This window comes from Protomyctophum parallelum, assembly GCF_964188405.1.
Source record: "Protomyctophum parallelum genome assembly, chromosome: 4".
Taxonomy (NCBI): domain Eukaryota; kingdom Metazoa; phylum Chordata; class Actinopteri; order Myctophiformes; family Myctophidae; genus Protomyctophum; species Protomyctophum parallelum.
In genome coordinates this window covers 33,029,263-33,044,956 of record NC_139700.1, presented here as the reverse complement: position 1 = coordinate 33,044,956, position 15,694 = coordinate 33,029,263, and the positions used below count along the sequence as shown (strand labels likewise).

The following is a 15,694-nucleotide window of genomic DNA, read 5'->3' as shown; positions in this document are numbered from 1 at the left end:
TTATGTTGAATTGTTGATTTGATCAATATGATTGTTTACATTTCGTATTGATCCATTCCCATTTACTCACAGCTCGTGTTTCTATGTACCATTCAGCCCCATATAAATATAATATATATAAACTGGGTAATGTCCACACGCACGCGGCACACATCGACACATGGAAGCACTTAAACCAGTTTCCGTAGCCGGCAACACCTCGCATATGTTTCCGCGTTGCTTTGGAGTTGAACAGGATAATGAGGATATTAACTTGCAACGTGAATCGACCATAGAGTTATATGAATCGACATATTGAATTTGAATCGACCATAAACTCAAGTCCAGGCAGGGGAGAGAGAGGGGGCAGGGCATACGGTGTTCTCGCGAGAGCGTCGCTATCCAAAAAGGAACGGATCTACAAGATATCGACGTTTAGCGCCGCGACATGGCTGCAGCACGTCGATGGCTTGTAGATCTCTTCTATTTTGGCAAGGCAAAGCTGGCAAACCTCCGTACTAATAAATGAGGTTTAACATGGCGCAGGCAGGGTGAGTGACGGAAGAAGAGACAAACAGCCCCAGCTGAAGGAATATATTCGTTACTATCAATTGGCCTTTATTCCGCGGATTTATTTTCACGAGGAACATATGCAGAAGGTCGTGAAATGAGCGTGTGAAATGGTATCACTGTGGATAATAACTGCTACTACTACGGCCCTATTGATGAATACGGAAAGAACGGCTTCTCTGTGGAATAACAGCTCCTATTGCATTCATAAACACTTCTTTAGGACTCACAGCCCGTGCTGAGCTATTGCTTTGGTCTTCTTCTTGTTGTTCTCCTTGTTGACATCGTAAAATCTGACCGTATTTGAATTTTGGACAGACAACACAAACACGCACGTGCTGGACAAACAATTAACACGCAACGATGACCGAGGACAGTCAAGGGAATAATCATAATAATCTGAATAATAATGTGCAAGCTGAGCCTCCTCTACCGGGGCTTAACACACTTAGAAAGCAACACGAAGAGGTAATAGCTGTTCACATCGACCTTATGGCTTATGTTTTATTTTAATATTGATTTATTTCACTTTTTGGCAGTATTCTTTTTTTTTTTTAATTTTAATTTTACACATTTTTGATTTTTTCCCCCTGTATTTCATTGTTTTGGTTCTATTTTTTTTCCACATTCAAAATGAATATTATTCATGTATTTGTTCACATCACTGGCCACGCGGTGCGCACGCATAAGGTCTGCAGGAGCAATGTTGCGATTTAAATCCAACTACTAAACGGGGGGGTTTAAATAGACCACGTGTTTTAGGCTTTTTCCACATTGCAACGTCTCAGCTGTACTTAACATTGTGCAGTTTGTTGCATCGCTTGGGTAAAAATGAATCTGCTCACCATGGTGTCCATTTTGGAGAAATGCTTCCATCCCTGTAAATCATCAGTCACATGTTTCTGCCCTGGTCGTGTTTTATTTGGTTTCCTCGATGGCTAACCACATGAGAAGTGCAAACTTTACGTGGAAGCTCAAAGCTTGCATTGTTGTCATACTAGATTTAAAGGGACTTAAAATAATATGAATATGATCAGATATATCTACTTGACTGGTAATAATATGTGTATCTGTTTGTAGTTTTAAAGCCCCCAACAGTTGTGTGGGTGTGGTGGCTTCTTCCACTGATATGCATTATGGATCTTATCTGACAATCCCTTTGGTTACAGTTTAGTAAATGGACCCATTTGATATGGGTCCATTTAGTAACCTTTGTACTTGTATGTTGTCTGGATCAAGACTATCATATATGCATTTTTATTGATTTTGACATTTACATATCATGGATATGAAAGTAAAAGTTAGACTTGTACATCTATGATACTCGGATAACATACAAAGTACAAAGTTATAATGGTCACACATCTGTGTGTGTGTGTGTGTGTGTGTGTGTGTGTGCGCACAAATAACTGCACTGTACTCAAACTGTATCCTATTTGAAAATGTTTGTCTTAAACTCCAGGTTGTGAAAGACTGTGAAGGTCGGATTCAACACTGGTGAGTCTCAAACATGAACAGTCTGCTGCCAATATCCAACATGTACCTGCCCCATATAGCTACGGTTTGCTACACTTTAAAGTGATGCATTATGCTTGAATGAATGAATTAAAAGTGAATGCTCGCGAGGCAGGATTTTAAAACTAGCTTTGGAAGAGAGAGCCGTGCCGTCGGTTGAAAGTGAGTTGTTTGGATTGACGCCTCTAAACGGAAATGCTAATGTGGTGTTGCAGGAAGAAAGTGGCTGGTGACTACCAAGCGCTGGACGAACGTCTCAAAACTCTCCCAGATCAGCTGTCTTATGATGTCATGGTGAGTCCAGTCTGTCTGGGATGGCAGAATCTCCTTGGCAGGCACAAAATGTACAACAAGCATTAATGTATCTGTTCCTGTATGTATCTGACTACCCATGTTGCTGGCTCAAAGGTGGTATGAAAATAACCATACGGTATCCGGCTGCTAAGGACGCTGATGTAGCAGATTAATTTAGAAATTGAGTGGTGGAGATGGGGGAGTGACTCAGAGGAGCCATGGTTAATTCATTAGCAGGTGTTTCCAGCCGGAAGCCGTGCAACAAAAATGTTGTGTCAAACCATGTGACTTCCATTGGAAATGCATTGAAATGTGCAGACCCTTTCATTACAAAACGGTTATCATTTGTGTCAGCAAGAATCCACAGTAGCACTCATGCATCTTCCTGCACAGTGGGTTGATGTATCGGTCTGAAATTGATTGAAGCTGATTTCTAACTTTCCCTATGTAAATGTGATTCACAATTTCGCCCAGCTAATGCGATCTGTAGTGGCAGTTAGTCTACAGTCAGGGGTGCACACATCCCCGGTATGGACTAGTTAATTGGATATTGGAATCTTTGACAGAGTGTAAAAAAGGGTTAATATTGGCCTAGGTTTTACCTTGAAAAATCCAAATCGGTCAAGCTCCAAAAATGGTGTTGCAAGGGGTATAGATCCTGCGCACCATTGGAGTAGAGGTATGAATCCTCCACGATGCGTCTGCCCTGAGTTATAACAAACTTAATTGCCATGTTTCACAGAAGGGTGCAACATGCTTGGATATTAAAGGACTTGCATTACACTTTGTCTCCATTTGTCTGTCTGTCTGCATCTATCTAACTCTCTCTCTTACTCACACTCTCTCTTTTTTCTCTCATCTGCTCTGTGGAGAATAGTTTTGTTTTGTTGGGTGTGTGCGTCTGTGTGTTCGGCTATAATGAAATCCCTTAGCATATGGCAGAGTTCTGCCAAGTCTCCGGAGCTTTGCAGATGTGTGCCACTTCATTGTAAACACATTTATTCTCAAGTGTTGTTGGTTAAAGTCATTGGATTGCTTTTGTTTCATCGTCACCCCTTCCGCTTTAACATTTACAGTCCTGCCAATGGCTTTATTTCATTCCTTTCCTTTTTGTTCTTCTTTCCTTTTCTATTATACTGCCTTCAGGTGCCATTTGGTCCGTTGGCATTCATGCCAGGGAAGATGGTCCACACCAACGAGGTCACCGTGTTACTGGGTGACAACTGGTTTGCTAAATGCTCTGCCAAGCAGGCTCAGAAGATCGTTGACCACAGGATGAAATGTATGTGGAAACTGTTTTACTCCCTTATAACCTATGCAAACTATTTTTTTAAATCTAAATGTACATGAAATGTATGCTCTGGCTTAAAAAAAAAAAAAAACAATTCAATACAAAATGTACTTATGTTGCATTATATCCAAAATAATTAAATGAATTGTAATGAACGGATTACAAGAACTTCATGTTTTTGCTCGTAGTGATCTTTTTCATCCAGCAGAGGGTGCTGTTGTCTATATTGTAGACATGCAGTACTACTTACCCACAATGAAAAATAATTACTCAGTAAAATACTTAGTAGTTAGTATGTGGTCAATTATCATAACTCAAAGTAGGATATATATTTTCTTTCCTCAATGATTTCATCTGCAGTTAGTATAATTGTAATAGCCCTATGGTCTTTCAGGCTTTGTCTCAGGATCTTTTACCACTGATAATTGGCTAAACCACATAAAACATGCTGTCCCTATTTTGGGAAACTTCAAAATACCCCAGAAGTAAAATACAATAAAATTTCAGATTTAAATGCTTAAATCCCTAATTTTAAGAACTTAAAATAAGTTGATTGGATCTCTTTAGCACACTGAGAGGGTGTTTAAAAATGGACCCATAACACTCGCAGTGCAAACTAAAGGTCCTTATACAGTAATTTGCCTTAATTAACGCTTGGAGGAGGAATGCGCACACACGCCATAGGCACCCATTCAAAGCAGAATCTTTGTTGCCTTTTCTCTCTGAAAGATGGTGCAATGTCCGTAGTTTTGTTCAATCCATCCGACGTTTGAATGTGAATTGGGATTTTTTGATCTCATCACGCCCAACATATTAACGTTTCTGGCTAAAGCTAAACTATGGTCACATTCTCACCTAATACTTCGGTAGACTCAATGCGTATGGGCGGAGAATTTGGGATTCTTCATATTTAATTTGCTGCGGTTTGCCTTCACACTGTCATCCGCAGCAATTGGAAACGCAGCAGGGGTGACCTTTATCAATGTGTTCCATTCATAAACTAGCCTACACAGTGAAATCTATGGTGATAAAATTATACTCATAACGTGCATGTGTCGTGCTGTCTGGGACTGGACCCCCCCCCCCCTCTCTCTCTCGCTCTCTCACTATACGCACGCAGCCACACACTGTTCTTTTGAGCATGGAGGCACAGCGCTGAGCGCACTGATATAAAAGATAGCAGCGCAAAATGTTTACACGTTTATTGAGATGAAAGTTCCTACTCTCCACTAGTCCCCACACAGTGACAGCACTCTATGTTTACGGCACGCACAGACAGACAGACAGAATATTCTGTAGGCTATAATACTTATTACACTGCACTGCAGTGTTTATGTGTTTTCTTAAGCAATTGATTAATGTACTCGTCCTCATTTCGATCAGGGCTTCAGTCTCCTCATTCGACCACGTCTATCCACGGTAACGGGACATCTTTGCGCTGTGTAAAATATGCCTTCTCCGTCTCCAACTGTGTTCAGCAGCAGTTCCTCACCCGCCACATTGTTTGCTTCATTTCCTTTATTTACTGCGGATTGCATTCACACCTGCACCGAATCGTAAGCAAGTGCGATTGGAAGTGAAGCGAAACCCCCGTTTTTGCTCGGAGTATAATGCGGTTCTTTGATACGCATTACGATTCGAATGAGCCTTCACACCTGCCAAACGAAGTGCACTTTCTGAAAATGTGCAGCAGGATTTGTTTTAATCGCAGCAAAGCTCTCTGGTATGAATGTGACCTATGTCGGCTCCTGCTAACACAACTTGCTGCTCCTCCTGTCTCTGTGCGCCATGTCTAGTAAACAGAAATTCTGTGGCAGCGTGCAGTATCTTGAATGAACACTAGGTGGCAATAAGAACTCTGACTGCCGAGAACGAGTTGGCACGTTTTTCTCAATGGCTCAGGCTGCCAAGAAGGAGTTGGTTTTTAGTTTTTACACTAGATGACGCTCCTGGGTAACCTATGATCCACCGTCCACCTCCCTCTGCAGTGAGACACAAGGACACCCCATGGTCGCTCCACTTTTGGTGTGACCACCATTCAATCTTCAATGGGCTCCAACCATGGTCGTTTTTTCAAACAGAGTTTTTTCACAAACGCGCAACAAACTGCTCTCATTACCAACGATAAGGTGTGCGATCGCACTGAAGATTAATATTAAGTGATTACTTACAGGTGAGTAAAAGCACATGGGCTATTTTGGTTAAATTTTCTTGGCAGTAGTGTAGATTGGAGAGAAAAATAATTGTATCAGGTGGTCCACACAGTCTAATGCATATCAAACTGGGCGTCCTGGAAATGGAAAAAGGTTGAGAATCCCTGCTCTAGCAGAGGCTACTGTATGTCTTGTCTACTTGTCTAGCCAATACACCCCTCCCTGTTGCATCCCCGAAAACCTCATATCAAGTCAAATGAGCTTTAAGTAAGGATCTGTGATGTGAACATTATTAGGGTGCTCATTGAAGCAGAAACGCGCTCCATCCTCCCTGCTCATCCTAAGTGCTGTAATACAAACAGAACTGGCCTGCGATGTGACAGACAGCGGCTGAGTTGTCACGGCCTTCTGTGTTTGACCTTTCCTCATTTCCACTAGATGCACAGGCTGGAGGGGCTCGCCGTCACCATGGCAACAGGGGCCCTCCGCTCGCCATTAGTAAAAGGGCTTAATTGTTGTGAAGATTTAATGATCCGGAGTAGCACGGAGGGCAAGAGATGTTATGAACTGTTTGTGTCATTTAGCTTTTTTTCTCTCCTCCTCCTCCTTTGCTGTCAACATGTCCTGAATTTTAACTGTTGAGCTGTCCGATTGGCTTGTGTCTCTTCTTCTGTCGTATGCTCCGTTGCAGTCTTGTGTCTCTGTTTATGTTTTATTCACCTTCTTAAACTAAAGCCAATAAATTAATTGCCTCCCACAAGCTCATGTAAATACATTATTTTGATGAGTGTGTGCTTGTTGTTCGCAGATGTCGAGGGTGAACTCGGTGCCCTGCACAAGACAATGAAAAACTTTGAATCCAGATTTGAGTTCACCAAAGGTCTAGAGGACGTAGCAGGCGTGAGTGGTATTACTTTGGTCATTTAGCATACTTTAGCAAGTATTTTATTACATATTAAAAACTAGGCGACATACTACTGACTTCCATTGACTGTGCTTTGCCTTTAGAATAAATATGACATCAGAGAAGAGGCTGGAAACACTGAACCTGTCACCAAAGGTATGTGGAAGTTGTATGTACTCTTTACAGAAACTTTAATCAAAAGTACCTTTTTCACATTCATCTCAAGATTGTCTTACAAAATGACGAGCAACACATTGGTAATTAATCGGTGGGCTAGGACAGTGGCTCACGCAACCTTTGCTGCATCAGGGTCAACTTACATTTCCAAAGGGAATCGCTGGTTTAGGACTCTCCAAAACCGGGATCGGCAAGTCAACCCAAAAATCAGTCATCGGTCGGGCTCTAGTCTTTTCATTGCCTTCCTAGTTCATCTGTATTAAACATTATAGTTGCCGAGTGTTTATTCTGAGCACAACATGCATTTCTTTCTCCTCTGTTGGTATTCCTGTGAACAGGAAAGCGGCGCATGGCCCACAAGCCCAACTCTAAGCCCAAGGTGGACACCATTTTGAATCTGCCAGACGAGAAAGAGGAGAACGAAGGCTGCAACTACGGAGTGCTGTCTGAGGACGAGCTCTGGGTCCGGCTGGACGAACTGGAGAAACAGGAGGAAGAGGAGTCACGGGAGGAACTGGAGAAAGGGCTGGAGAAACAAGAAGAACCTGACGGAGAGGACAGGTAGGATCACTCAGCATTTCTAAAGTCACACTATGATGATTTCTTTTCCATTATCTTGTGACATTGTCCTTTGTTTATGGCAAAATTGTGATATTGAATTAAAAAGATATAAGAAACAATAAGGCTTGTATTTTAAATATGATTGTTATTGTAGACCAGTGGTTCTCAACCTTTTCTGGATCAGGGCCGACTTGAAAATCTCAAAAGCATTTGCGCCTCACCCACCCAGTCTTCAGAGCATATTCATTTTAATGATCAATCCATTGTGTTCCACCTTGGATCAATGCAACTAGCGTAGAATACTTTTATGTTCTTATCGGTACCTCTTTTTTTATTTTAGGATATCCTATAGGCTTTTTCTGTCTTTTATGATTTAAACTACAGGTGTCAGCATTGGGGGGAGAGAATGGGGGGGGGGGGGGGGGGAAGACACACGGCAAAGGCTGTCGGGATCGGGAGTCGAACCTGCGGCACGCCATCAGGCCAGGCCTCGGTAGTCAGTACCACTTTTTTTAATGTTTTTGGAAAGATTTTTAAAAGACTACATTCTAGTCTAATGTAGTCTTTTAAATCTTTCCAAAATCAGCGTATGGGAGGCTTAAATCTTTTGCCAATTGTTTTGGGTCCCACTTGCAATATCTTTGCCAGTGGGAAGGGGGGAATTTCACAGTTTGAGAACCACTGCTATAGACTAATTCAGAAACGGGTCTCATGGTCGCAGCTTACGTATTTCCTGTAGGCGGAGCCGACATAACTGTGGGATAAACCTGCCTCTTAAAAAACCTCTTCTACTAAGGTGAATGGTAGAGTAACTGATGTACAGTCTGCCTCAAACGTTACTTTTACCTGCTTTTTACTAACACTAACATTACAAAGATGCCCAGAACATCGGGATGAACCTGTGTAGTTTATGGCTGCTCCAACAGTAGTGGAAACATTCCAAATAAAACAAAAACGGAATGTCAAAATATCCACCGCAGTGGCTGAGAGCAGAGCTATAGAGTAATGGTTGAGACGAAGCAGTGAAAGGTCCTGAAAGATGCATAACGTCAGTCTTACCCAATACCCAATCTTTCTGTTTTATGAACATAAAGCTGCTGTATTTATACCCATTGTTGGGACGTAACGTAACGTAAATAACGCGTTACAATAACGCCGTTACGTTTGGCAGTAACGGTTGCTGTAACGCGTTATTTTTTTTAATTCAGTAACTTATTACTGTTACTACATGGTCCGTTATTCCGTTACTCTTCCGTTATTTGTCATGTAGTCTCGATCGGGGGAGAATGAGAAGAACTGTCATGCTTGCCTTGCGGGAGAGAAGGGGGAGGAGGAGGAGGAGTGTGCGTTTGTGTGTGTGTGTGTGTGTGAGTGTGTGTACTACACGTGGTGATGCGCAAGTTTGTTTACTGTGTGGGTGTCATGGCGGAGCCCATATCGCGTTTCAAATGGATATATTCCTCCTTATTTCCTTCAGCTGCTCCAATCCAGCACAAAGCACAGTCAAAGTAAGTTGTTGAGTCCAATGCAGATTATTATGATCACATTCCCACCGGCTATGTTTGTAACGCGTTATTTACGTTACGTTACGTCCCAACAATGGGTATAAATACAGCAGCATAGTGTTCATAAAACAGAAAGATTGGTGTGTTTGTTTATGTGTGTGTGTGACGTGTGCGCCTCATGTGAGCGAGCGAGCGAGAGAAAAAGAGAGAGCGATAGACAGACAGACACTGAAAGAGGCTGCGCGTGTGTGTGTGTGAGACAGTGTGCGTAGCCTATAGCTACTTTTGAGCGAGAGAGAGACAGACAGATACTGAAAGAGACTTTGCGCGTGTGTGTTTGATTATCAAATATTAATTCTGGTTTTGGTCTTACTTTGTTTATAAATCCAGACTCAAATTAGTATTGCCACCACCACCAATAAGAGCAGCTATGAGCTATCTCAGCCTATCTGCACAGTATACAACATTCACTGGAGCAGTGGAACTGCATGGAACCCTCATGTTGTGTTGGTTGTAGCCTACTTGTATTTAGTTGTTTGCTATAAATATGTATTGATAGGCCTACATAGCATCATCAAAATCACCACCAGTCCCCCCTGCTATTGGTATTATTATCACTGTACTGAACTGAAGGCATGAATGAATGGCCTGGAAGTGGGAGCCCGTTTTTCTTTTTGAGTGGTGCAACCACTCCTATTATAGACAACTCCACCAAGTGTTTTGGATGCGGGGCGGCTCGCTGGAACCGGCACCGGCGAGCAGAGCCGAAAAGTAACGAAAAAGTTACTTTTCAAAGTAACGCTTTACTTTTTGGTTTAAGTAACAGTAAAGTAACTAAGTTACTTTTGAAATGATGTAACTAGTAATTGTAACTAGTTACTTTTTAAAAGTAACGGTCCCAACACTGTTTATACCTCATACTTTAATTGCTTAGTATGAGGTATAAAGTACAGCAGCCTTGTGTACTGTTCATAAAACAGAAAGATTGGGTATTGGGTAAGACTGATGTTATTTATCTTTCACTTTCACTGTTTTGTCTCAACCATTACTCTATGGCTCTGCTCTCAGCCATATTTTGACATTTCCTTTTTTTTGTTGGAATGTTGCCACTACTGTTGGAGCAGCCATAAACTACACAGGTTCATCCCGATGTTCTGGTCATCATTGTAATGTTAGTGTTAGTAAAAAGCAGGTAAAAGACATGTACTGACGCACATCAACCGCTTCCAGAATGTTGGACACGGTGGACATAAACGCTGAGGACACCATGTCCTCATCCGAAGAGGAGAAGGAGGGAGACGGCCCTCGGCCGCAGACGCCAAGCTGGAACTGCATTCCTCAAAACAAGCAGGTCAACGGTAAAGCTCCTCCGCCAAGCAGACACAAGATGGAGGAGGAAGATGACGGAGACAGCTGCCTGCCCACCATCTACTTCTCTCACACAGTTGAACCCAAGAAGGTTTGTGCGATCAGCTTCATGTCTTGCACTCCTATGCTTTTTAAAATCACTTTGGTAGAGGTTTGATTTGTGTAGTTACCTTGACATGATGTACCTCCAAATATTGGTGTGATATATTCAATCGTTGCTACATTGATTTATAGTTCTGGATATTGACTTACAGTATGTTGCATTGTGAACCACATAAAGCAGGTGCTGCCAGTGTATAACATTAAAAGACTTGCTGTTGATCTTACTATTTGAAAATCCGGATCCACCTATTTAACAGCTTGAATGCCGACAATTTACGGTCGTCTTTCAGGCTAGACTGCCTATGTTTAAAGTTACCTTTGAACAGCCAGTGCACTGACCGTTGAGTTGCTTGTCATGAAATAGAAGTGAAAGTGTTAAGATATCTTGACAATGTTGGGAGTTACAGTTGTCATGGCAAGGTAATTGCACCCCACAAACCTCGACCAAAGTGTCATGATTTGACCATTTAAGCCATATATAATAGGTGATAATACTTTTGCCTATATTGACATGCCCAAAGTAGGGAAGCCAGGGTTTGTGTTGTTAATTATTGTCCCCCTCCGACACTGTGTTGCTCAGGTGAGGATAAACACAGGGAAGAACACAACTTTGAAGTTCAGCGAACGGAAAGAGCAAAAGGAACATTCGAAGAAAAAGAAGAACGGCCACAGCAACGGCCACTCTTACCATGAAGTCCATAAAATCACAACACCGACAGACATCTACAGGTTAATAGTTTTGGTTATAACAAAAAGTTTATTGCTAAAAAGATAACTATTTATATTCTGATACTAATCATTGCTATAGTATAGACTAGAGTGTTAGTAACAGAGGTATCCAGCTCTTATTTAAAGGGAAAATGAATCCATTTCATACAGTCAGGAGAACCCAGTTATGAGCTCATTACCGTACTCTACTCTTTTATTATTTCCAATTTCACTTATTTATCCGGTGTGTGTGTGTTCTCTCTCCTGATTGGATGGAATTGGTATCCTGACCCGAAAATGTGTTTTCTGATTGAAATTCTGAAGAGCTGCATTTCGTAGTTAGGGGGCCCCGTGATACTGACCTAAAACTCCATAAGTCTAGTCTATATTAATGACTATAATGGGGGAATATCGAGCTATATTTCTATTTAAAAAAATGCCAACATACACATAAGAAAATCACACATCTGGTTCTCTGAATAAATGTTCAATTCAATCATGAATTTTTGTGGGTGGTTTGGCATTTTCCCAGGTTGTTTGTGGATGTGAGGAACGGTGAGCCCGTGCCCAGGAAGTCCATCCTGAAATCTCGGAGCCGCGAGAGCAGCGTTTGCAGCGACACCAGCGAGAGCAGCGCCGCTGACTTTGAGGAGCGCAGGGTGGTGGGGCGCAGCTTCAGCCATGATGAGCACAGCGACACCAGTGATGGCATCACATCGGAGGACAGTCCCACTGCGGTCACGGCGCACCCACCCAATCGATTTGAGGTACCGTCACCATTAGGGAGGCACCCAATACCCTGAACGCCCATGGTTATTTAATCCATTAAATCAGAGCCCCCATCGATTTATAGCAGCGGAGCACATTTAGCGACGGACAGGCGCTATCCCTGATGTAGCTGAATGTAGCCAAAACACTCCTGAGGCGATCGACAACAACGGGAGGTATGATTAATTCTAACGCGACTAGCGACTGGACCGCCATGGGTCGTCTAACACATAATCTTTGCTTAGATATGGACGTTATGATTTAGATCAAGAGTTATTCACATTTTTAAGATTTTCGGTCTCATCTGCTAAAACTGCGCCATTGTCTGCCCCGGGGTCTCCTCCCAGTGGGACGTGCCTCGAGGCACGTCCGAGGAGACGCCCGAGAGGCATCCTAACCAGATGCCCGAACCTCCTAAGATTGCTCCTTTACAGGCGAAGAAGCAACGACTCTACTCCGAGTCTCTCGTTTCTTAATTGATAATATTAAAGTTTCTAAGTATTAAAGAATGAAAGTATACTACAGGGCTTCTATTGAACAAAGCCAGAACAGAATCGGGGGGGGGGGGGGGGGGGGGAGGGAGAGAGATCCAGGCAGTCTTGAGTAAAAAAAAAACGGAGTTCTCCGTCCTATCAAATAGCAACGCCCAGTGCTCAGGACTGAGATTTATTGGTATCAAAACCGATCGTATCGCTCCACAGGCTGGGAGCGTCTGTTAGGCAATATTCAATGTCATTTCTCCCCCCCCCCCCCCCATTTTAGCCGATTAGATCGAAAATCTATAACGTGAATCACTCTTGATCTAATTCGTTCCGTCCAATTCTAAGCAAAGATTATGTTTTAGACGGCCCATTGCGGTCTCGTCGCTAGTCGCGTTAGAATTAATCATACCTCCCGTTGTTGTTGATCGCCTCGGGAGTGTTTTGGCTACATCAGCTACATCTGGGATAGCGCCTGGTGTGTCGCTAAATGTTTATTGGTTTATTGATTTAATGGTCCTAAATAACCCTGGGCGTTCACCCCTTGGGGCAGGGGGTGATCAGGACCTGAACATTTTGGGAACACCTGCACTAGATTAATTCCATTGGGTGTTTTGTCATAGGGGTTGGTTCTTCATAGATTATCTTTTATAATAAATATCCTTTTATTATAGTCATATCTGTATTCTGAGAGCTGTTTCTAGCGGCATAATATTTTCACTACAGGTGTGAAATATAATGACCAATGGAAAGTGGCCAGGGGGAGGTTTAGAGACCAGGATTACTGCATGTGTTTTATGAGGGTACCTACCGGGGAGAACATGCAAACTCCACACAGAAAGGCCCTTTCGCCCACACCGCCTTGGTTATGGCCACTGATAAATGGAACTCATTATTGTGCAACCTTACTGATTTCAATGACCCCAGGGCCTTTCCTCTAGTGCCATCCTTAGGCCAAAATTCCCACTTTCACACCGGATTCATGGCTTCTGGCCATGTCACACGGCATGACCTCTAGGTTCAGTAGGGTATTTTAAGCAAAGTTCAGACCAAAGTATGATGGCGCTGCGTGTCGTAAATAGCAGACTCTTGCTACATGTACAGGGTGATAAAAAACTGAAAACTAATCCCTGGTCCTTCGCTATTTGTGTGGTGGTTTGTTAGGCGTTTTCTGGCACCGTGGTGGAGAAGGACCCCATTTCTTCAGCTGTTCCCCATCTGACCATCGTCCCACCCGCTCTGCCCACAATACCAGAGAGGAAACAGGAGGAAGTAACTCCAGACGCGCCACCATCCCAGGAGGCCCCGAAACGCGTGTCCAAGTTCAAAGCTGCCAGGCTGCAGCAAAAGTGAGCATCCACGAGCAAAATGTCCTGGTTCTGCTCCAGCTCCGTTTTATACTGTCAGTGGTCTTCTCTTTTTCCTACACTCTGAGCTGGACAGATCACCACCTAGCAACTGTTGTGTTCTTAAACATCCCCTAGCTTGGTATTAGTGCATATCGTCACTGTCGGGTGCAAACCTATGTTCAAAATCAAAACCAGAACTTTTCAGGAAAATAGAAACATGGAACCTGTGTTCCAATGGATCCTTTGTAGTTACTTGGTCTCAAGCTCTTGGTAATACCGTTAATTAGATTCAAATATATAAAACTCACAGACTCCAACAATTCCAACCTGGTGTCCCTATATTGGGCATGTAATTATAGGTGAACATTTCCCCCAAAAATGCAAAACGTGTATTATATAAAATAAAAGATCACATTTAAGCTTGTAGATCTGCTCTCTTTGCATGACACTGTCATGATACGAGAGTGTTGTTTATGGAATTTATGTAAATTGGGTTCATGCTATAACTTATAGCAAAGGAATGACTATAATATAAGGCATACATTTTTGAAAGAAATTGAGTTATGGACATACAAGGTTTCTACCTGACGGCGATGATGCAATGGTTCTGTTTATTGTAATATTAGGAAAGAAAATCAATTGATCTGTTTATCATTATTCTGTACACGGCATCCTGCTCTTTAGCAAGCAGCACTTAAGTTCAGAAACATTAAATTTAATAAATATGTAGTTTATTTAGCTTATCCTTTCCTGCAATACTATGACACTTAAACACTTGTCCACCTTGGCGTTGTGCTTGTTTCGTGGTGGTTGTACTCGTGCTGGTGTCTTTCTTATACTGTGAAGGCCAGTGTCTCATCCAGGGTTTGATTTGCAGGGGGAAAGGGTCAGTAATGGACAGACTGAATTAAATACCTGCATTTCCTTTTGGGAAATGTTTACCGACTGATATGTTTACTTGTGATGATATGATTAAACTTAGTTAAAATAGCTGATCTACAAGCTCACAATACACCACAATGGTGATAATTTGTGAGCTTGTCGATCTGCTACTTTTGTTATATGAAGTATATGGTTTAACAAAATGCCCCCACAAATCGAACCCTGGTCTTATTGACTGCTATTCTGTTCATCCAAGATATTGCCTGCTGTAGTGCAACATGCTTTTCTACTGTCTGACTTGTTGTTTTTTTCTCTTGTTTTTTTCTTCCCATGATTGGATTAGGTGCTAACAGCCTGTCATTTAACCTTCTCTTGATTCTGTTGAATGTAGGTTCACTTCTGTGACCAGCTTTATGTAAGAACAAAAAGAGAAAAGAAATCTTGTAAATTGAAAGGTTAATAAATTACTTGGCTATTTTTGTTTGGTTTAATTTTCCGTTTATGGCATTGCTCGTAGAAGTGGCAAGACGTTTAGAATAGGGTTTGTCTGACTGTACAGGGCTAATCTCGCAAACCACTGAACGATTGGTGCCAAATGATGTCTAGGGCATGCTGCCAATAGACTAAGGATGCTGATCCCTGCATATTTTCTCATTGTGAAAAATACATTTTGTGTGAATTCTTTCACATTTTCTAAATGGGTGTCCGATGTCTGTTCCACCGTATTATTTGTCAAGACTGACTTCATCGTGACATCAATGATCCATAGGGAAGACATGCTGTTACTCGACCTCTTATTTTATGCATCCTTCCAGAGATTTAATTGTCTCCACCAGACCGAAGGCATGTGGAGAGCATGTTTTGCACTCTGTCCGTCCGTGTGTGTGTGTGTGTGTGTGTGTGTGTGTGTGTGTATATATGTCCGTCCGTTACCAGCTAATCTCCGGCACCGTTGGCCCGGCCGAAGCCAAACTGCCCACACTCCCTGGGATGCCACCGACTAACCTCTGCCATCCTGATTAGCTTTCATGATTGGTCCATTTTCTCACTCCAGAGTAGGCCTATCATTAACTACTTAGTTAATCCATA

The 15,694-nt window shown here is 42.4% G+C and overlaps 1 protein-coding gene across 1 annotated transcript; it reads left to right on the top strand.

The window, feature by feature from the left end:
* The first annotated feature begins 489 nt into the window (after positions 1 to 489).
* On the top strand, positions 490 to 15,082 carry uri1 (URI1 prefoldin like chaperone). Its single transcript, XM_083763741.1, has 11 exons — positions 490 to 1,017; positions 2,012 to 2,046; positions 2,280 to 2,358; positions 3,505 to 3,640; positions 6,611 to 6,702; positions 6,811 to 6,862; positions 7,222 to 7,444; positions 10,180 to 10,408; positions 11,000 to 11,148; positions 11,660 to 11,894; positions 13,539 to 15,082. The coding sequence occupies exons 1-11, from the start codon at positions 913 to 915 to the stop codon at positions 13,725 to 13,727; spliced, it is 1,524 nt and encodes a 507-aa protein (XP_083619867.1). The 5' UTR covers positions 490 to 912; the 3' UTR covers positions 13,728 to 15,082.
* Positions 15,083 to 15,694: the final 612 nt, after the last annotated feature.